This window comes from Ovis aries, chromosome 1, assembly GCF_016772045.2.
Source record: "Ovis aries strain OAR_USU_Benz2616 breed Rambouillet chromosome 1, ARS-UI_Ramb_v3.0, whole genome shotgun sequence".
Lineage (NCBI taxonomy): Eukaryota > Metazoa > Chordata > Mammalia > Artiodactyla > Bovidae > Ovis > Ovis aries.
In genome coordinates this window covers 261,523,738-261,545,166 of record NC_056054.1, presented here as the reverse complement: position 1 = coordinate 261,545,166, position 21,429 = coordinate 261,523,738, and the positions used below count along the sequence as shown (strand labels likewise).

The 21,429-nt window shown below is 41.4% G+C and overlaps 1 protein-coding gene across 1 annotated transcript in view; it reads left to right on the top strand.

The window, feature by feature from the left end:
- DSCAM (DS cell adhesion molecule) overlaps window positions 1-21,429 on the top strand; it is an 827,097-nt gene that overhangs the window by 146,853 nt on the left and 658,815 nt on the right. Inside the window, exon 3 of the mRNA XM_042237343.2 lies at window positions 5,064-5,381. Coding sequence (XP_042093277.2) covers window positions 5,064-5,381 — 318 coding nt within the window. The remainder of the gene's footprint in view (window positions 1-5,063; window positions 5,382-21,429) is intronic.

Sequence of the window (21,429 nt, the reverse complement as noted above, 5' to 3'; positions counted from 1 at the left end):
ACTCGTTATAATCTGTCTTTTCTGTTTTAGTCATTCAGTTATATGTGTATTGGTAAGCCCTATGCTTTTAATTTACATTTCCATGATGACTATTGCCATTGAGTATTTTTTCATGTGTTTATTGGCCGTTTATATATTGGCCTTTATGAAGTGAGCATCCAAGTCTTTTGCCCATTTTTAATTTAGATTATTTTTTTATTGTTGACTTGCAGGAGTTCATTATGTATTTTGGTGCAAGTCCATGGTCAGATATCCATTGCTCACTTTTTATATATTAACTATCCCTGAGAATCCATCTCTGGTTTTTGTCTCTTCTTGTTCTTCACCTTGGTATACAGTGGTAGCTGGCATCTTCTCACTTCCCTCCTGCCTTTGATAACTCAGTGTCCTGCTGTGTCTATGCCTTCTGCCTAGAATCTTCTTTTCCTTCCCCTTTAAGAAACTACCTTCATCTTTCCCACATTGGGTTAGTTTCTCTATCATTTATGAGTCTGTAGCACACTGTTGATAATCCCTGATGGTTCAGTGACAAAGAACTTGCCTGCTAATGCGGGAGACTCAGGTTCAATCCCTAGGTCAAGAAGATACCTTGGAGAAGGAAATGGCAACCCACTCTAGTATTCTTGCCTGGGAAATCCCGTGGACAGAGGAACCTGGTGGGCTACACTGTCTATGGGGTCACAAAAGAGTTGGACAAGACTTTGCAACTAAACAACAAGAAAAATAATTATCACTGATCTTGTTTAATGACCTTGCAGCCCTCTAGACCAGAAATTCCTAGAGAACAGTGGCATGACTCCTGCAAATGTGTGTGACTGTGACCTTGCATGAGGCCTGGCAAGAGCAGATGCTCAGTAAATACTGTTGCATGCGTGGATGGTTGTGTCATTGCACCCTGTAAAGTTTCTTCCACGTTACTTCTTTCACTTTGCCATATTTGAATTTTAAAGAGAGCAATATTGACTTAATTTTCTTTTAAGTGAAACATTCTCCTTTATGTTTGTCATTGGAGTCTTGATTATACCATCTGTTATAACTGTATAAAATATGGGAAATCTGCAAATGAAAAAACAATTCTCCAAAGCTCCTTCCTTTACTACCCTTAGAGTTTACACCCCATGATTTTATACCTTGAATCTCACAGCAAGATTCTGCCAAGTGTTTTGCTGAGTGCTAATAAACTGCAATTATTTTCAAAGAACTTTTTTTCTTTCTCTCTCTCTCTCCCTCACACACACACACACACACACACACACACACACACACACACACACACACACACAGACACCACATTAAGATTGCCTGTGTCCTTATTGGAGGGAGCAAACATTACTGTGTATAAAGTGTATACTGCTGCTTCTAAGTTGCTTCAGTCATGTCCAACTCTGTGCGACCCCAGAGATGGCAGCCCACCAGGCTCCCCTGTCCCTGGGATTCTCCAGGGGAGAACACTAGAGTGGGTTGCCATTTCCTTCTCCAATGCATCAAAGTGAAAAGTGAAAGTGAAGTTGCTCAGTTGTGTCCGGCTCTTAGCGACCTCATGTACTACAGCCCTCCAGGCTCCTCCATCCATGGGATTTTCCAGGCAAGAGTACTGGAGTAGGTTGCTATTGCCTTCTCCATAAAGCAGCACTCCATAAATAAAGTACTACTATTTAAGCAGATGGATGGGCCCTTGGATGAAAGAAATAAAAGCTGTTGGAATGTAGTTTGGATTTTCTTTTGCCTGTGGCCATACGACGTGTATCTTAGAAAGCAAGTTTGTGTTACATTATTAAACCCAGTGGTGTGAAATAGAAAGACTCAAGTGGAATATCTAAAAAATGTAAGGAGAAGTGACAGTAATCCCCCAGAGGTCACTTATCTCTTTAACTGCGAGGATTAAACATTTAATTTGCATTTTCTCAAAGCCATTTAAATAATTTCATAAGCTGCCTCTTGGAATGTGGCTTATAGTAGAAAATATACATTTAATTAAGAAATATTTCTTACATGCATTCACATTTTCAAAGACTGCTATTCTTCACAAGGCAACTTTTATGACACAAAAGAGTAAATTCAAATATGACTAAATTTTACTTGGTTTGAATCACCTACAATTCAGTTGACAGAGGAGTAATGTGGGTAGTGAAAGAAAGAATTGGGGTGGAATTAATTAGCCTCAAGAGTGACAGTTACCTCGTTCCTAACAATATGTTTGGGGTGATGTCAGTTTCCTAAAAAGCTCAAACTCACAGTGCTACTATCAGCATTTTCATTTGAGTTGGAAGCTGCAATGTTTAGCTACTAACTGTGCTTCTGGTCTGAGCCAATTACTTAGTTAGCAATAGCTTCCATATTCTGCTTTACCGAGTATTGTTAAGACTTTAGGTATGGGTGGGAGAGAAAACCATCAAATCGTTACTACTTGCCGAACACCTCTTCCTTCCTCTCTTTGGGTAAATCTGTCCCTTTATGCTGTATTTTTCTCTGCCATCTCTTGATGAATGGTGTTCACGCTGCTGCCTGCTCAGAGACAGCCAGCACTGACTATGGCCAGACTTCTGGTTACTGCTGGTGACAGTGACCTAGAGAAAGCAGGTGGGTCTCAAGGAACACATGTGGAGGATGGCAAATCTCAGGCACAGAGCTTTCCCAAGATTTGCCTTTGAACAATAAGGGCAGTTGAGTAATGAAATAAAATCTTCATCACGGAGCCTGAGTTCTGGTTCTGCAATCTCCTACCCTGAGTGCTCCAGGGACAACCTCTCTGAGTCTCCACCTCATCTTCTGTGGAGCAGAGCCTGGTCTAACCTGGCAGGGTTATTGTACACAGGAGTAAATGAAATAACACCTCAGTCTCATAATATTGCCTGATATGGCAGGAGCACTCGGCAAATATTATTCTCATCTCTGCCCAGTGAGGTTAATTCTCAGTATATAACCTCATGTGAAGAGTTGACTCATTGGAAAAGACTCTGATGCTGGGAGGGATTGGAGGCACGAGGAGAAGGGGATGACAGAGGATGAGATATGGCTGGATGGTATCACTGACTCGACGGACGTGAGTCTGAGTGAACTCCGGGAGTTGGTGATGGACAGGGAGGCCTGGCATGCTGCGATTCATGGGGTCGCAAAGAGTCGGACACGACTGAGCGACTGAACTGAACTGAACTGAGGGCTTCTTTGGGCTTCCCTGGTAGCTCAGCTAGCAAAGAATCTGCCTACAATGCAGGAAACCCTGGTTTGATTCCTGTGTCAGAAAGATCCCCTGGAGAAAGGATAGGCTACCCACTCTAATATTCTTGGGCTTCCCTGGTGGCTCAAATGTTAAAGGCTCTGCCTGCAATGTGGGAGACCTAGGTTCAATCCCTGGATTGGGACGATCCCCTGGAGAAGGGCATGGCAACCCACTTCAATAGTCTTGCCTGGAGAATCCCTATGGACAGAGGAGCTTGGCAGGCTGTAGTCCCTGGGGTCACAAAGAGTCGGACATGACTGAGTGACTAAGCGTAGCACAGGGCTCCTTTACTGTCTTGTGAACTGGTGACAGAGTATGCATTTGTTTTTAGAAGGCCGCACAGAAACATAAATGTCTGAGAAGTGGGTCTTCATTGCACTTGTACATCTTTTGTTTAATTTTTGGATTCTAGAAGTTGGATTTTTTTTGCTTCATGGAGAGAACACTCCACAGCTGTCAATGAGTACAATGTAGTCTCTCAATAAATTCCTGGAAACCTTTGCAGACATTTTATTTGCAGGAATTAAAACAGAAACAAGTGAAGCAACCCGAGTCAGGGAACTAGTTTAGAAAATCATCTTATATTAAATGTGCATACACCTATAACTTACAGTCTGCTCTCTCTGTCCACAGTTCATCTATATCCAAAGATCCAACCAACCAAGGATGGTATAACACTGTAGTATTTCCTATTGAAAAGTGCCTGTGTATAAGCGGACTCACCCAGTTCATATTAGTGTTGTTCAGAGTCATCTGTACTTATGAAGCCTGAAACATGACATTATGTGTATGAAAGTGTTAAGAGTATGAAGCAGAGTCTGTAACAACTGCCTGTTTCATGTGTGCATATTATGACATAGTTTAACCCTATAGGCTGTAGGTGGATGGACCAGAAGAGTCAGTGAAACAGAATCTGCCATAGGCTGGTGGAATTGAATGATGCTTTGGTCAAAGTTCTCTTTACTATTGCAACATATTTTCAACAAAAACAAAAAATCGCATTGTTGATTGGATTGGATTTTCAGAAAACAAACTGGCCTTTCCAAAATGCTTTACATCCAGATCTTCAATTTTAATTTTAAAAATTTGTGACTAATTTCATTCAAAATTAGTTCTCAATGTACGCTTTCAACCAGAGCAATTTGATTCTAGCAACCGGATCTAGTGATTCACTCATGTAGCTTCTCCTTATAAAACCCCCATGGCTTGTTTTGTTCTGTGCCCTAGGCAATAGTGTGAGCAAATTATGGCTTTCTTTCTTGAGCTTTACATTCTAGACAGGTCAACAAACAACAAATGAATACAAAACCCAAAATAAATTCCAATAGTGGTTAGTACCATGGAGACAGAATAGGGCTCTGGACACGGGGCTGAAAAGTCACCTATTCAAAGTTTAAGTTCCAGGTTAACTTAATTTGTGTTGTGCTTCCCACGTGACAAAGTGGTAAAGAACCCACCTGTCAATGCAGGAGATGCAGGAGACACGGGTTGGATCCCTGGGTCTGGAGGATCCCCTGGAGTCAGAAATGGCAACCCTCTCCAGTATTCTTGCCTGAAAAATTCCATGGACAGAGGAGCTGGTGGGCTACAGTCCGTGGGGTTGCAGAGTTGGACACCACTGAGCACATCCACAACTTAATTTGTGAACAAACTGTGAAATGAAGCTGGTACCTCTCTGTGGTAGGCTGAGCAATTTTGAACGATTAAGTTTCGAGTCTTGTGACTATTTCTCCAAATAACCTCTTGTGGCCAGGTTGACCCGTCAATATGTTGATATTCTATGTTGAAAGATAAGCGCACAAGGTGCACTTTTCTGACACACTCTTGTGTTGTCTCCTTGCAGTTTTCAGTGAGGACCTTCACTCCAGCCTCTACTTTGTCAATGCATCTCTGCAAGAGGTAGTGTTTGCGAGCACCACGGGGACCCTGGTGCCCTGCCCCGCAGCAGGGATCCCTCCTGTGTCTCTCAGATGGTACCTAGCGACGGGCGAGGAGATCTACGATGTCCCCGGAATCCGCCACGTCCACCCCAACGGCACTCTCCAGATTTTCCCCTTCCCTCCTTCAAGCTTTAGTACCTTAATCCATGATAATACTTACTATTGCACAGCTGAAAATCCTTCAGGGAAAATTAGAAGTCAGGATGTCCACATCAAGGCTGGTGAGTACAGCTCCTCCAACTTTATCCCTTCTCTGCCTGCTGGGGGTCTGGGAGGGCAATGATAAGTACTAGGATGCCATCAGCTGGGAACTGGTGAAAATCCTGTCATTAGTTCATTATTTTGATGGATGCTTTGAGATGTCAAAGTGCCTTAAATGAAAACGCTGGAATTAATCGTTTTAGTTTTAATTAATTGCTAGAAAAATTAATGGTTCTTTCTCCCAGTGAAACAAACACATGAATACTGTAAATATCACCTTTAGCTTCTTGTTTTTATGAGACAGTTTTCTTGAGATTCAACATTTTGCTGTTTGAATAACATGTATGTCAAAAGTGTTTGGGATTCTCAGGTAAAGAACCCACCTGCCAATGTAGGAAATGCAGAAGATGTGGTTTTGATCCCTGGCTTGGGAAGATCCCCTGGAGAAGAACATGGCAACTCTAGTATTCTTGCCTGGAGAATTCCATGGACAGAGGAGCCCGGTGGGCTACAGTCCAGAGTCACAAAGAGTTGGACACAACTGAAGCAACTTAGCATGCATGCAGGCAAAAGTGTTCAGTGCATTTGTAAACCGTGACAACTCTGTTTCTATAAATCAGCAAACACTGTGGAAATGGGGAAAATCCTTCTGTGGCATTATGTTTGCTGTGCAGCTCTTGGGTCAGTTTTAATGTAGTCACTCAACAAATAGTCCTTGAGCTCCTGTAGTGAATCAGGCTCTGTTTCAGGTACAGGGAGTAGATGGGGAAAAAAGGCCTTGCGTGTGTTTACATGGACATAATCCTAATGAAAGAGTCAGACAATGGACAAATAAATAAATTTGAGTCAGAGTTTACAATGAAAGTTGGCCTCTGTTCTAGGCACTATGAAATTTGCTGAGTACGTGTAAAAAACTGAGGAGAGAAAAAATGCCAGCCAAGAATCGATGAAAACCTTTTCATCAGTTCAGTGTGATACTGATGGCTGCTTTGAGATGTCAGAGCATCTTTTTCAGAGTTTGGAGTGCCTATGTTGCTGGAACTAAAACTTGAATTAGTGATATCAAGTTGCAAAAGTCAAAATGATAACCTAGACTTGTATTTTGACCAACTGATACAGTAACTGAAACTTGAGTGTCTCCAAGTCATTGTTCCCCATTCCCCTTTCTGCTCCTTCCCCCACACTCTCTCTCAGAGTGAAAGGTTGTTGTTGAATCACAACGCCGGGATTCTTGGCCCCTGGAGGAGAAGAATTCAATCGGGGCCAGAGACAAGGCTTGATCGCTCAGAGCTTTTGTGTAATAAAGTTTTATTAAAGTATAAAGGAGATAGAGAAAGCTTCTGACATAGGCATCAGAAGAGGGTAGAAAGAGTACCCACTTGTTAGTGTTAGCAATGAAATTATATACTCTCCAGTAAATCCAAAGAATGTCTGGATATTGTAAAGACCTTACCAGACCTACTCCCATAATTTACATTTTAAGATAACAGAATTAGCCAGAAGGTTTAATCCAGAGACTGTCCTCAGACAGAATACATTGTTGTTATATAATCCTTGTAAAGAGCAGGTCTCCTCCCATAATTTACAGAATTAGCCAGAAGGTTTAATCCAGAGACTGTCCTCAGACAGAATACATTGTTGTTATATAATCCTTGTAAAGAGCAGGTCTCCTCCCATAATTTACAGAATTAGCCAGAAGGTTTAATCCAGAGACTGTCCGCAGGCAGAATACATTGTTGTTATATAATCCTAAGGAATGCAGAGAAGAAAAAAGTTTGTCCTTTCTTCCTCCTTGAGAATTCCAGACCCCTCTCTCCTTGGGGACCCCTAGACTTCTTATCAACCTGCCCAGGAAATGACTCTCTCAAGAGGCAGAGGGTGGAGGTAGAGGATAGCAAGACAAGAGGACAAGGAACTTAACTGGAATAAAGCCATAGCATCAATGTTTATTGTCAGTGAAACAGCATTAGTCTAATATTCTTATATTTCATGTGAAATACAAAAGGCTCTTTAAACAGTTTTGACTGCATCACATGTTGCTGGAATGTTATCAGTAAATTAACCCTGAATTGATAATGTTCCTTTCAACATCATACTATATATTTTTTTAAATTGTCATAGCTACCAGCCAAACCAGGAATATAGCCTGAGGTTCACAGACATCAGAAGTTGTACAGACAGGACATATTGTGTCATTCTATAGGTATAATCAAGCCCGGAAAAACACACACACAGCTAGACTCCAGTTACCAAGCAGTGTTTTCTTTTTGTTTTTGAAGCCTAGCCTTTCAAATTCTATGGCAGTCTGGCACAGCATAATGACGAATAGATGAGAATGTGACTTTGATGATTGTCTTACACACCAGATAGCTGGGAGAACTTTGTAATAATTTCTGCAGCAAGTGTGAAGGTGAGATTTGAAGACATCATAACATGAGCACAATGTGAAATGTTTCTGAATTTCTGCGTATGATCTCTTTGATGTGAGCAATCAGACATTAGACTGACTCATCCTGCTAGCTACTCATTTCCCGGCTATATTTTGATCTCCATGACACGCTCGTGAATTCCAAGATGTGCACAAAAATGCACTTCAGAAAGGAAGAAAAATTGGCTTTAATCAAAAGATATGAAAAATTGATATCCCAAATAATTAAAATGAAGCAAATGAAATTTGTATAGCAACTTCTAAACCTGACAAATAGGGAGACATAGCGAAGGCCTTTTACCTGGCAGGCTAACAAGTTTAATGATGTGTCATAAAAATGTATTTATAAACTACAAAGTACCACTTAGAGTAAAATCTGGAACTTCAAACAGCTGTACTTGTCTGTGTTAATCTACTTCTGTCTTGGGTTTCCTGTCAGATGAAAGAATTAAATGCTTACTTCTGTTTTAACTGCTATTCTCTACATTTGTCACAGGACTGATTGTTTTTGCACTACCATGTAGGTTTTACAGGGATGGAAATTCCATCATCTTATCCGGCATCTAAGCTATGTTCCCACTTCCAGGGAGTTACATGATGGCTGTTTGTGCGCTGGTATTCTTGACATCTGAAGCCACAGAAGCACATGATGTCTGTGTCAGTTTGAACTTACAAGATGGGCGTTTTGTTGTCCAAATGAGATTTCCTTTCTCACTTATTACGAACACATTATGGTACAGAAGGTGATACCTGGTGAAGGATGCACTTGCTAATTCAGGAGATGCAGGAGACATGGGTTTGATTACTGAGTCAGCAGTATCCTCTGGAGGAGGAAGTGGAAACCCACTAAAATGTTCTTGCCTGGGAAATCCCAAGGACAGAGGAGTCTGGCAGGCTACAGTCCAGGGGGGTTGCAAAGAGGCAGACATGACTGAATGACTGAGCGTGGATGCACAATGGTGGTAATAGTCTGTTAGATTGTTAACTGGCTGTTGGACAGTCTGGTGTCACCATTTTTATGTCGATGCTGTTCAGAAGGGCAGGGGAGGGATACGTATGTTCCACAGAGATGACTGTGTAGCAGATCTGAGCAGGATGAGCTTTGACTCAGGGGGACCTGCCTGCGAATCAGTTCAGTTCAGTTCAGTTGCTCAGTCTTGTCCGACTCTTTGGGACCCTGTGGACCCCAGCACACCGGGCTTCCCTGTCCCATCACCAGCTCCCGGAGCTTGCTCAAATTCATGTCCATCGAGTCAGTGATGCCATACAACCATCTCATCCTCTGTCGTCCCCTTTTCCTCCAGCCTTTAATCTTTCCCAGCATCGGGGTCTCTTCTAATGAATCAGTTCTTCACATTAGGTGGCCAAAATATTGGAGTTTCAGCTTCAGCATCAGTCCTTCCAATGAATATTCAGGACTGATTTCCTGTGTATCGGGTCATCCTAAATGTCTGAGTGTCCCTCTAGATTGACACTGGGATTTTCTGGAATAATCCATTAGGTAAATGGTCTCATAATCTCTCCTTTGTAAGTACAAGGAATTCTTATTCTTAACAGTTTTCACTGACTTTGTCTTAGGTTTGACTGTCAGCAAAACAAGGAAGTTTCATCCATCATGTCTTCTTAATCAGCTGTCCTAGTTCTCCTTCACATAAAACACTTTCTTGTCCCTTTGTCCTAGGGACTGAAATGCAGATGGGTTATGTGAAGCACTGCTTCTCTGCCCATGCTGTATTTCTACTTAGCAAATAGTTATCAGCTATATGACCTTGGGCAAGTCAAAAAATTTCTAGTGACTATTTTCTCCTTAGTAGACTGTGGTTAATAACATTTGACTGGGGCTTCTGCTTATAGCTGAAATGGAATAGCAGAGACCAAATTTACCCTTTATCTGAAACAACAAGAGCACACAGACAAAAATCAAATCATCAAACATATCAATCTAATTAAAAGAAAATATCAAAAGAAAGCTGGAGTAACTATGTTAATATCAAAGTATATTTCAGAGCAAAGAATATTACCAAGGCTAAAGAGGGTCATTATGTAAAAAAGGTCAGTTAGTTGAGTATGACTATTATAAATTTTATTTACCTATAAGATAACTTCAAAATACATGAAGTAAAAATTGTTAGAGCTGGCAGAAGAAATAGGCAAGTCAATATTTATAGCTGGAGATTTTAATAATCCTCTGTTAATAACTGGCAGAAAAAGACAGAAAATGAGCAAGAACAAAGAATACTTATATGACACTGCTAATCAACTTGACCCAATTGACATTTAAATATAGAACATTCCATCTAAGGATAGCACAATACACATTCTCTTTAAGAACACACAGATATTTACTAAAATCATAGTATGAATGAAACAAATTTCAGATGAATTTCTAAAAATATTAGTCATATGAAGTATGTTCTTTGACTACAATGGAAGTAAATTAGAATCACTAAGATCTCTGGGAAGTCTCCAAATATTTGGATACTAAAATAACATGCTTCTAAATGGTGTCAAATAAAAAAACAAATGATAAATGAGAAAGTATTTTGAACTGTATAAAAATGAAAGTACAGTATCTAATAATTTGAGGAATGCCACTAAAACAATGTTTAGGGGGAAAAATAAGTTCTAAAAACTTACATTAGCAATGAAAAATGATCTCAAATAGCAATCACTAAAAAATGATCTTAACTTCAGAAAAATGAATACATTAAAACCAATATAAGCAAAAAGAAAATAATAAAGATCAGAGTGGAAAATAATGTATTATAAAATGGGGGAAATCTATGAAGCAAAAAGTTGTTTCTTTGAGAAAGATCAGTAAAATCAATACATTGATAAGCTGACTAGACTGAAGAGCAAATGAGAGCAAAGACAAATTATCAGGAATGAGAGAGATTGCTTTTATATATATATATATATATATATATATATATATTCGTCTAGTCAAGGCTATGGTTTTTCCAGTGGTCATGTATGGATGTGAGAGTTGGACTGTGAAGAAAGCTGAGCGCCCAAGAATTGATGTTTTTGAACTGTGGTGTTGGATAAGACTCTTGAGAGTCCCTTGGACTGCAAGGAGATCCAACCAGTCCATCCTAAAGGAGATCAGTCCTGGGTGTTCTTTGGAAAGACTGATGCTGAAGCTGAAACTCCAATACTTTGGCCACTTCATGTGAAGAGTTGACTCATTGGAAAAGATCCTGATGCTGGGAGGGATTGTGAGGCAGGAGGAGAAGGGGACAGCAGAGGATGAGATGGCTGGATGGCATCACCGACTCAATGGACATAAGTTTGGGTAAACTCCGGGAGTTGGTGATGGACAGGGAGGCCTGGCTTGCTGCAATTCATGGGGTCGCAAAAAGTTGGACACAACTGAGCGACTGAACTAAACTGATGGGACCAGATGCCATAATCTTTGTTTTTGAATGTTGAGTTTTAAGCCAGCTTTTTCACTCTCTTCTTTCACTTTCATCAAGAGGCTTTCTAGTTCCTATTTGTTCTCTTCCATAAGGGTGGTGTCATCTGCATATCTGAGGTTATTGATATTTCTCATGACAATCTTGATTCCAGCTTGAACTTTATCCAGCCCGGCATTTCACATGATGTACTCTGCCGCCACTGCTGCTGCTGCTAAGTTGCTTCAGTCATGTCCGACTCTGTGCAACCACATGGATGGCAGCCCACCAAACTCCCCCATCCCTGGGATTCTCCAGGCAAGAACACTGGAGTGGTTTGCCATTTCCTTCTCCAATGCATGAAAGTGAAAAGGGAAAGTGAAGTCACTCAGTCGTGTCCGACTCTTAGCGACCTCATGGACTGCAGCCTACCAGACTCCTCCGTCCATGGGATTTTCCAGGCAAGAGTACTGGAGTGGGGTGCCATTGCCTTCTCCAATGTACTCTGCATAGAAGTTAAATAAGCAGCGTGACAATATACAGCCTTGATGTACCCCCTTCCCAATTTAGAACCATTCCGTTTTTCCATGTCCACTTTTCACTATTGCTTCTTGACCTGCATTCAAATTTCTCAGGAGGCAGGTAAAGTGGTCTGGTATTCCCATCTCTAAGAATTTTCCTGCTTGTTGTGATCCACACAGTCAAAGGCTTTAGCATTGTCAATGAAGCAGAAGTAGATATTTTTCTGGAACTCTCTTGCTTTTTCCATGATCCAACAGATGTTGGCAATTTGATCCCTGGTTCCTCTGCCTTTTCTAAATCCAGCTTGAACATCTGGAAGCTCATGGTTCATATACTGTTGAAGCTTGACTTGGAGAATTTTGAGTATTACTTTACTAGCATGTGAGATGAGTGCAATTTTGCAGTAGTTTGAACATTCCTTGGCATTGCCTTTCTTTGGGATTGGAATGAAAACTGACTTTTTCTAGTCCTGTGGCCACTGCTGAGTTTTCTAAATTTGCTGGCATATTTAGTACAACATCTTTGGAACCAGTAAGTGAGTTAGTTTATCAATATGGTGGTATATAAGACCAACACACACACAAACACACAAAACACACACAGTCAGATTGCAAATAGAAAAAAATATGCTCTGTATAATAGCACCAAAACCTAGGAATACTTAGGAATAAGCATAATGTTAAGTGTGAAAGACACACTAAAAATTACAAAATAGTTCTGAGAAAAGTGAAAGGAGAGAAAAAGCTGTTTTGTTGAGTCAGAGAATATGGTATTGTTCAATGTCCTTTCTCTCCAAAATGATCTATAGAATCTATACAACCCAAGTGAAAACCCAGTGGCCTTTCTTTATAACAAATATAAACTAATGAGTTGATTCTAAAATTTTTGTTGAAATTTCAAAGGACCTAGGAGAGGTAGTTGAGATGACTCAAGCACATTTACATTTATTGTGCACTTTATATCTAATCTAATGACATGGCTGACCTGATAGGAGGCAGTGGTCTGTGTTCCAGATGTTGGGGACCCCCCATATAGATACTCTGTATATTTAAAATTAAAAACAATGACCAGACCAAGTGTAAGTGAGAATACACAGCACCTAGCTCTATCAGAAATTCATGGTGGGAATATAAATAATACAGGCTCTTAGGAATAACAATTTGATAGTTTCTTCAAAGCTGTTATATATATCCCATCCATTTGATACTTAGGTATTTACGCAAAGCACAAAGAGTTTTAAAAGAATGTTCACAGCAGCCTTATTTGATAAATGAGTAACCAAATTGTTATTTATCCACACAAGGGAATGCAAAATAATGAATTATTCATAAGACAATAGCAGGGAGGAATCTCAAAATAGTTATACTGAATAGAAGAAGCCAGGTGAGAATATATGTCCCATATGATTTCATTTACATAAAATTCTGAAAACATGCAGACTAATCTTCAATAATGGTTGCCTGTAAAGAGGATGGGAAGGAGGGATTACATGGGAAAATAAGTCAACTTTTGGATGACGGATTTGTTTTTATCTTGGTTATGGTAGTGACTTTGTAGGTGTATACATATGGTAAAACATCAACAAACGTGCAGCCTGTGTGTGTGCTCAGCTGCTTCAGTCCTGTCTGACTCTTTGCCATGCTATGGATTGAAGCCCACCAGGCTTCTCAGTCTGTGGGATTCTCCAGACAAGAGTACTACAGTGGGATGCCATGTCCTCCTCCCGGGGATCTTCCCAACCCAGGGGTTGAACCTGAGTCTCCTACATTACAGGCAGATTCTTTACCACTGAGCCACCAGGGAAGCCCCATGCAGCTTGCAGAAAGTCAATTATCTCATACAAAGTTGTTTTAAGAAAAAGCCAGTGATAGCACATTTCCGATGTATTAGAGTTGTCTTGATGTTCACATAACAGAAGCTAGTAATAACTGCTCATATGGTGGGCATCTCTATACCTCTCTGCCCAGCCCACAATAACCCCCTTAATTGTCTCTTGCATCATCATTATAGAAAATGGTCCTGAATCCCTGGTAACAGATGATTGTACTAAGCGAGGGCGGTTAACCAAGTTAGTCTATTAGTTCCTGTGTCCTCTGAAATTGAAACTGAAATCTTGAGAGAGAGATTTCGAGAATGTGGGGTAGATAACGTTTCATCATCCATGTGACCCAGAAAAGGAGAGGAAGACTATTTGTGGGAATAGAGAAGGATGAAGTCTGGATCAAGCGATACAGGCTGTGATACTCTTCCTAAGGCCCACTTGCAGGTACCAGAGCTCTTACTCTCTTCAGAAAATGTTTTCTGTTTCAACTCAAGGCAGCTCAAACAGGCTTCTCCCACCAGCAGTCAGAGAGACTCAATAAATAGATTGTGTGCTAGACATTGTGCAGAGTCCTCTAAGCTGCACAACCATGTGGAGTAGATGCTTTTTCCATCTTCAGATGAAGGAAATAGAAGCCTCTGTGAACCTGTTGTTGGCTGTTTGCAGGGGTTGTGGTTGGGAGGGCAGTTTAGCTAAACAGCGCTGGGCTGGTATCTCACAGTCTCCAGAACATTTTGTGCTCATTCTCACCTTTTCTTTGCTGCCTATTTCCTCTCTGCCTCCTAAGTCCCTCCGGTCCTTCAGGGCCAACTCAAGGCTCAGGTTCCCTGATTCCCTAGACTCCTGTTACTGTTGGTCATTTTCAGACCCATGCATAGTCTGACTGTTTTCTTCTAGTTGTTCTGTCATGTGAATTTTCTTCTTTTCTTCAGCTAATTATTCTATACAGTGTGGGGATTTCCTTACTCCCTGAGCACTGCTTGACATGAGGGTGTGTACTATATGTAACTGATAATTTGAGGCATCTCCCAATTTAGGTAATCAGCTACAAAATAGAAGGAAAAAAAAACCCAATTTTCATAAAAGTGATACAGTGCCTTAGGGTTACATTGTACCTCTGATAACCATTTCCCCAACAGGAAAGACATCAGGCACAACCCCTTCTACCTCCCAAAGTCCTCTGGTGTTCCCAAGAAATCCAACACAGGGGCATTTGTTTGTGTTTTGCCTCTTCAGACCCAGGGATCAAAGGGGTTAGGAGTAGTCTGAATCCAGCCTTCAGGAAAGGACCTGCCTTCCTTGGCAATGTTCAGTTCTCCAAACTTTCTCCTTAATCCCCTCTACCCCATCTTCCACCATCCTCTGATTCTTTCATAGACATATTGGGATCAGGGCTGACTTCACGGGATGGGGCCAGCCACACAGGGCCCGGTTCTGAGGGCCTTGTCCTCAAGCTTAGAGCTCTGCTGTTGCTGTCTTGAAATATAAATGTTTTTCTCTTTCCATTTCTGGGGGAAGTGTTTTGGGGCCATGGGACATGCTCCTGAGGCTTGTAGGGAGTTTAAGCTATGTTTCAGCTTTTGTAGGGTCCCACCCCTTGCCACCCTCTGGGATGGGTTCTCAGCCACCTCTCCTGAAGTTCTTGGTGCCCCAGTCCCCATTTTGCCTCCACCTCCCTAGCCACACCCAATGACCCTTGCTGCCCCTGTGATCCCTGGTATGCTGAACCTTTCCCAACCTCTTCCTCATTGCCCTGTCAAGCAAACACTGGAATCCTGCCTCCTGGTGGAAGCCTGGACAAGTGTGGGTGGAGTGAGTGCATACACTCTGAAGTGTGATGGAGCCTGTCTCTGCCCCAGCAGGCAGCACCACAGTGCATTAGCAAGTAACTCGCTGAGGGTGAGCCTCTTGTCCACCTCCCATCCAGAAACCAAGAGTGTCCAGACACTGAGATTGCAGTCCCTTAGGCATCATTTTTCCACTGTGGGTTGGGGCACCATGGGTATGGGAAGGGGAGATTACCTTTCTCATCCCTGGCTGTGACATGGTGCCTCAACCCAACAACTGGCAGGAAGCTGGCCCTGCAGCTGGTGGGCTGTGTGTGCTGAGTCATGGAGTGGGTTCTGGGAGCCTATAAGCATCTTTACTTGACCATCAATGATCCCTGCATCCCAGCGAGTGCAAAGTAAGTAGAAAAAAAGTTGAGCGCAAGACCATAGAAGAAAGAAAGCGTTTTATATTTTATTAATGTTGTTTAGTCACTAAGTCATATCTAACTCCTTGTGAACCCGTTGACTATAGCCTGCCAGGCTCCTCTGTCCATGGAATTTTCCAGGCAAGAATACTGGGATGGGTTGCCATTTCCTTCTCCAGGGGATCTTCCTGACCCAGGGATTGAACCTACATCTGCTGCATTGGCAGGTGGATTATTATCAGCCACCTGGGAAGCTCTTATTTTATTCATATGTTTAACTTTTCCCTTCTTTCTAAATAAGGGCCTTGGATTTTCATCTTGCTCTAGGCCCCACAAATTATGTAGCTGGCCCCCTGTGGTTAAATTAATCTTCATAGATTAATGAAGGGTATGGGGTTCTTCCTTATTTACTAATTATTTGCATTTAAAGGGTTTTCCACTTTAAAGAATGAATTCTAACATTGAGGGTTGGATTAACGCACATTAGCTGTGTGGTCCCTTGCTCCGTGTATGTGCCTGGTTTTGCCCCAAAGTCATATCACTATAGATCCTCTCTCTCTGACCCTGCTATGATATTACATTTTAGGGAAGGATTTTACAGCTTGTAGAGTGACCAAGGGACACTGAACTGACTGTAGTGGATGCTGTTGAGAGTCAGATCCCCCAGGTCTTCAGGCTTGTGGCTGAGAACTTGGATTTACAGTTTTCAGAGCACTGCATATGCCCTGGCACTCCTGAACACAGAGAGTGGAAAGGGCCTGGTAATGCAATGCTCTTGGGCCCTTGGAACCAGCCCCAGGCTGTCAGAATACAAAGTCCTAGCTCCTGGCATGAGGTGGAGTGGCTCTGAGGTATAAGTTATGTTCAGAATTTCCCTCTTCTCAGGGTCTGCTCCTGGGAAGATCCCAACCTAGGACACAAAGCACAATACTTGAGTAACACCACCTTGTAAAGGACACACCAATCATGTTTAAAGCAATAATTACTTTTTGCCAGTTTTGGGTTTCTTGCCTAGTTTCTGTTATACAGTCAACCCTCAGTATACTTGGGTTCCAGATCTTCAGATGGGGAGGGCTGAGTGTACTATGTCATATTATCAATATATAAGAGATTTGAGCATCCATGGAATGTGGTATCTGCAGAGGTTGGGGTCCAAGAACCAATCTGGTGCAGATATTTAAGAATGACCATGGTTAGCGGTAGTTGGATGTAGATTGAAGACTGCTGCTGATGCTGCTAAGTTGCGACAGTTGTGTCCGACTCTGTGCGACCCCAGAGACGGCAGCCCACCAGGCTCCCCTGTCCCTGGGATTTTCCAGGCAAGAACACTGGAGTGGGTTGCCATTTCCTTCTCCAATGCATGAAAGTGAAAAGTGAAAGTGAAGTCGCTCAGTCGTGTCCGACTCTACACAAATCTCTTGGGAGGGTTATGATGTCCTCAGAAGAATTTTATTCTACCATAAGAGGTATGTCCCAATAGATAAGCATGACCTTGTAAATTATGGTCTCCCCAGAAACAAACATATTTCCATTAATATGACAGAGCTCTCTAATGAAAACCCAAGTCACTTTTTTTGAAACAATAGATAATGGCTATACATTCAAATGTTAATGCATGTATTATCTACAGTAAGGTTAGAAAGACTTTCAAAAGGGAAGCTCTGTTTTTTTCTATATTAATTCATCAAGTAGTTAGTAGAAATGCCTTAGTGTATGCCAAGCATTGTTAAATGTTCTAAGATAGTTTTGTAAAAGACTGGATGCATGGTCTGTGCTTGCGGAGTGAATAATCTAGTGAGGGGAGTGGAGAATTTCCTTCCATGTCCCATTCTCTCTGAGCTGGATGGGCTTCAATGCACCATAGTTACGTCCCTGCTTTGAAAAGGTACATCCCTGGGTCTGGCTTGGGATATGGGGAGGAGGCAGAATCACAGAAATTGTAAACTGTGAAGGCTGCAGTGGTCGTGATGCTAGTGAGGCCTCTGGCGAGCTCAGAGAAGAAGGCGCTCCATGGTACTATGTGGGTTCCATGAACGAGGGGATCCAGGAGATGACTGTGGGTAATAACAGAGAAGGTGCCCAGCTGGTCACTCTTAAGTTGTGGTTCCAGTAATGCAGCGTCATGCATAAGTGCATGCCTGGAGGGAAGACCCTTCCATCTCTCCCTGGGCATGTTCCTTGTCCCTGCCCTTTCCTGTCTGAGACTCCTTTCCTTGATTTCCATTAGAAATTCCCCCACCATTTGTTCACCACTTGTTGCCATTTGTTTATTGAAGCTTTGGGGAGATGGAGTGATTTTGCAGTTTAGAAACAGACATCAGCAGACACCCAAACTTAAATTTGACTCTTACAGCTTCTTAGGTGACCCCATACTTGGGATAATGGATTCTTTCTGCGGGCTTTTTGCCACCCTGTCCAGTCCCCCGTTCTCTTCTGTTCTCTGCTCATTTTCCTATTTTCTGTCTTGTACTCTCCCACTGAGACCAGATTCTCATTCATTGATGAGTTTGATGAATTCATCTGTTGTCTCTTTCCAATTTATGATTTTAGACTTCCTCTCTTCCAAGAGGGCTATTTATCAAGGCGTTTTTCTGTACAAAGTCAGTTTCCTACCCTGTGTATAGCAGTGACATTTCTGAGGTCAGGCCCTCGGGTACTCTGAATGATTGCCCAGTGAACCCCCTGCAGGTGTGGCACTACCACCTGGACCATCACATCACACCACACAAAGAGTGCAGAAGATGCCTAAGCTTCTGACAATCTCTCTGGTTTGGGATAGGAATGAAAAAATTCTCAAGTTAGGAAAATATTAAATGTTAATACTAAAAAGCAAGACTGGGAGCTATCCTCTTGTGAATTCTCTTAATAATGACTTTTACTGTTGTTGTCACTAAGCCACGTCTGACTCTTGGGACTCCATGGACTAGAGCCCTCCAGGCTCCTCTGTCCATGAGATTTCCCAGGCAAGAATACTGGAGTGGGTTGCCATTTCCTTCTGCAGGACATCTTCCCGACCCAGGGATCAAACCCTCATCTTTGGCTTGGCAGGTGGATTCTCTACCACTGAGCCACCAGAGAAGCCCTGATAATGACACTCTAATACTAAAAGCCTTAGCATATCGCAGAGCTAGCACTAATCTTAAAAGCGCTTCTTCTAGAGCATTGCTTACAACTGCCTATTAGGAGATTTCCCTTCACACTCATTCTCAAAGCTGTCAGTATATTTATTTCTTTTGAAGTTAATTTCCTGGCCAGTTTTCTTGACTCAGACTTGTCCAATAAATGACTAAAACTTTAAGAGAGCTAATTGAAGGGTAAGATAAGTTGTCTCTATAGATATCTTAGAAAAATCATAGACTTCACAGAATTCAGAATTTGAATCTTGCTATCCCAACCCCCTCATTTTAAATGTGAGGAAATAAAACTCTGGAGAAGTAAGGCTTTCACCCAGGTTTACAGACGTGGAAGGAGGCATAACCTGGATTAGACACACTGAAGTCTCCTTATCCTGGAGGCAGGGGTCTTCTGGACAGATGGGAGATGGTGTGGATCCAAGTAGCTTTATCCAAACTCTTCACAGCAGGCACGGTTCTGGGAGCTTTATCAACATTAACTGTTTGAGTCATCACCATTGACTTACTTGGTAGATATTTTTTATCAAAATTATCATTAAATGGATATGAAGAGAACTTGCTCACTGTAAAGTGGTAGGGCCTGGATTTGAACCTGGGCAGTTGGGCTTGCAGGGTGGGCACTGGCCCCCAGCACCCCTTCTTCTGGCCTAGACAGCTAGCTTGTGGAAGTCCCCTGAGCTTTCACTGGGCCATGTCTGTTGTTGGGAGTGCCTGGTCAGGCTCCATTATCAGCATCCTTGCCTAAGTGACAGGAAGCAGAACCATCATTTCCCAAACTGCTTTGCCACTGTCAGAAATTCACTTGCAAAGAGTTATTATAATTATCACATAGTTTTAAGGATTCCCAGGAGAGGTTGCCTTTTTTGATTTTTTAAAAAATTCTTTCTGTTCATAGTCTGAAATTTTTTTCCTTGTTCCTCACAGGACATGGAAGTTTCCTATCATTATAACTCCAGTTTAAGAAACTACTTCCCTTTTTTTAAAAAAAATGTAGTGGTATGGCTGCTTTCCAGGTGGCTCAGTAAAAATCTGCCTACCAATGCAGGAGAAGTGAGTTCCATCCTTGTGTGAGGAAGATCCCCTAGGGAAGGGAATGGCAACCCACTCTAGTATTCTTGCCTGGAGAATTCCATGGATAGAGGAGACTGCGAGGCTACAGTCCATGGAGTTGCAAAGAGTCAGACATGAAACTGAGCAACTAACATTTTCACTTTCACTTGTATCATTTTCTTAATTAGATTCCACTACAAGCATCATCATATGATATTTCCCTTTCTCTCTGACTTACTCAGTATGACAATCTTTAGGTCTATCCATGGATAACCAACAAGGACCTACTGTATAGCAAAGGGAACTCTCCTCAATATTCTATAACAGCATAACTGGGAAAAGAATTTGAAAAAAAATAGATTCATGCATATTTTTGGCTGAGCCTCTTTGTTGTGCACTTGAAAGTAATAAAAGATTGTTAATCAACTATACTCCAATGTTAAGAAAACAAAGCAAAATGAACAAAAACTACTCACATCTGGGTACATTTAGAGGTTAGATAAACTGGTTTTCTTTTCATGTACAGTAATGAGAAAATTTATTAAATGCTTTATAGATTATAACATTTAAAAGTTCAGCAAAGCTCTAAACATTTAGAGTTTTTAAGACTTATAACCTTTTAGTTTTGAAACTTTAAAAAAATCATTTGAAGAATCAGTAAGTAAACACTCTGAAAAAGGAAGAAAACAGTATCAAGATTCAATTACAGATATTCACAGATTTTGTTCTTTTGCCTTCAAGAGCCAGCAAATAATAATTTCTCATAAACAAGGTTATGCCTTTAAGTGTCTTTGGTCCTATTCATTTCTTCACACCATATATATATACCTACCCACACATATCACTTGAAACTTCTTCTAATCTGCCTTAACTAGAAGATAACTGAATGGACAGACTGCTTGAAATAAAGACACACGAGAAGTGCTACGACTAAGTTAACACAATAAGAAGGAATCCAGGAAACTAAATGAACACCATCTCCTCCTGCCACTACCATTATCCAGTGAAAGATCATGAACACTTGAACTAGGGGAGCAGCAGGAGTGTGGGAGACAATCCGCAGGCCATGCAACTGATTGCATTTGAGGGAACAAGGAGAAGGACAGAGCGCAAGAAAAGATCCAGGTGTTGTTTGTAGAAGAAAAATTGCTGCAGAAAGGAGAAAATGCTAGCTTAATTGGCTCAACATCACTTATAATTAACAACAAATACGCAATGCCATAATTAATAATTGATAAATACACATCTAAACAAGATACTTTTTCTTAACAAACAAGTTGGTTAACACCCATTATTGGTGAGCATGTGGTGAACTCCTTCACACTGTTGAAAGGAAGGTAAATAACAGAACCTTTAAAGAGGAAAATTTTCAAAATTAAAAATATAAACACATTTTGGCCCAGCAATTCTAATTCTAGGAATTGTTGATAATAATATGCTCCAAAACCAACCAACCAAGATAAATGCATACTAATGTTCATGATCAGTTATTCATAACAGTAAATAACTAAAAACAACTTTAC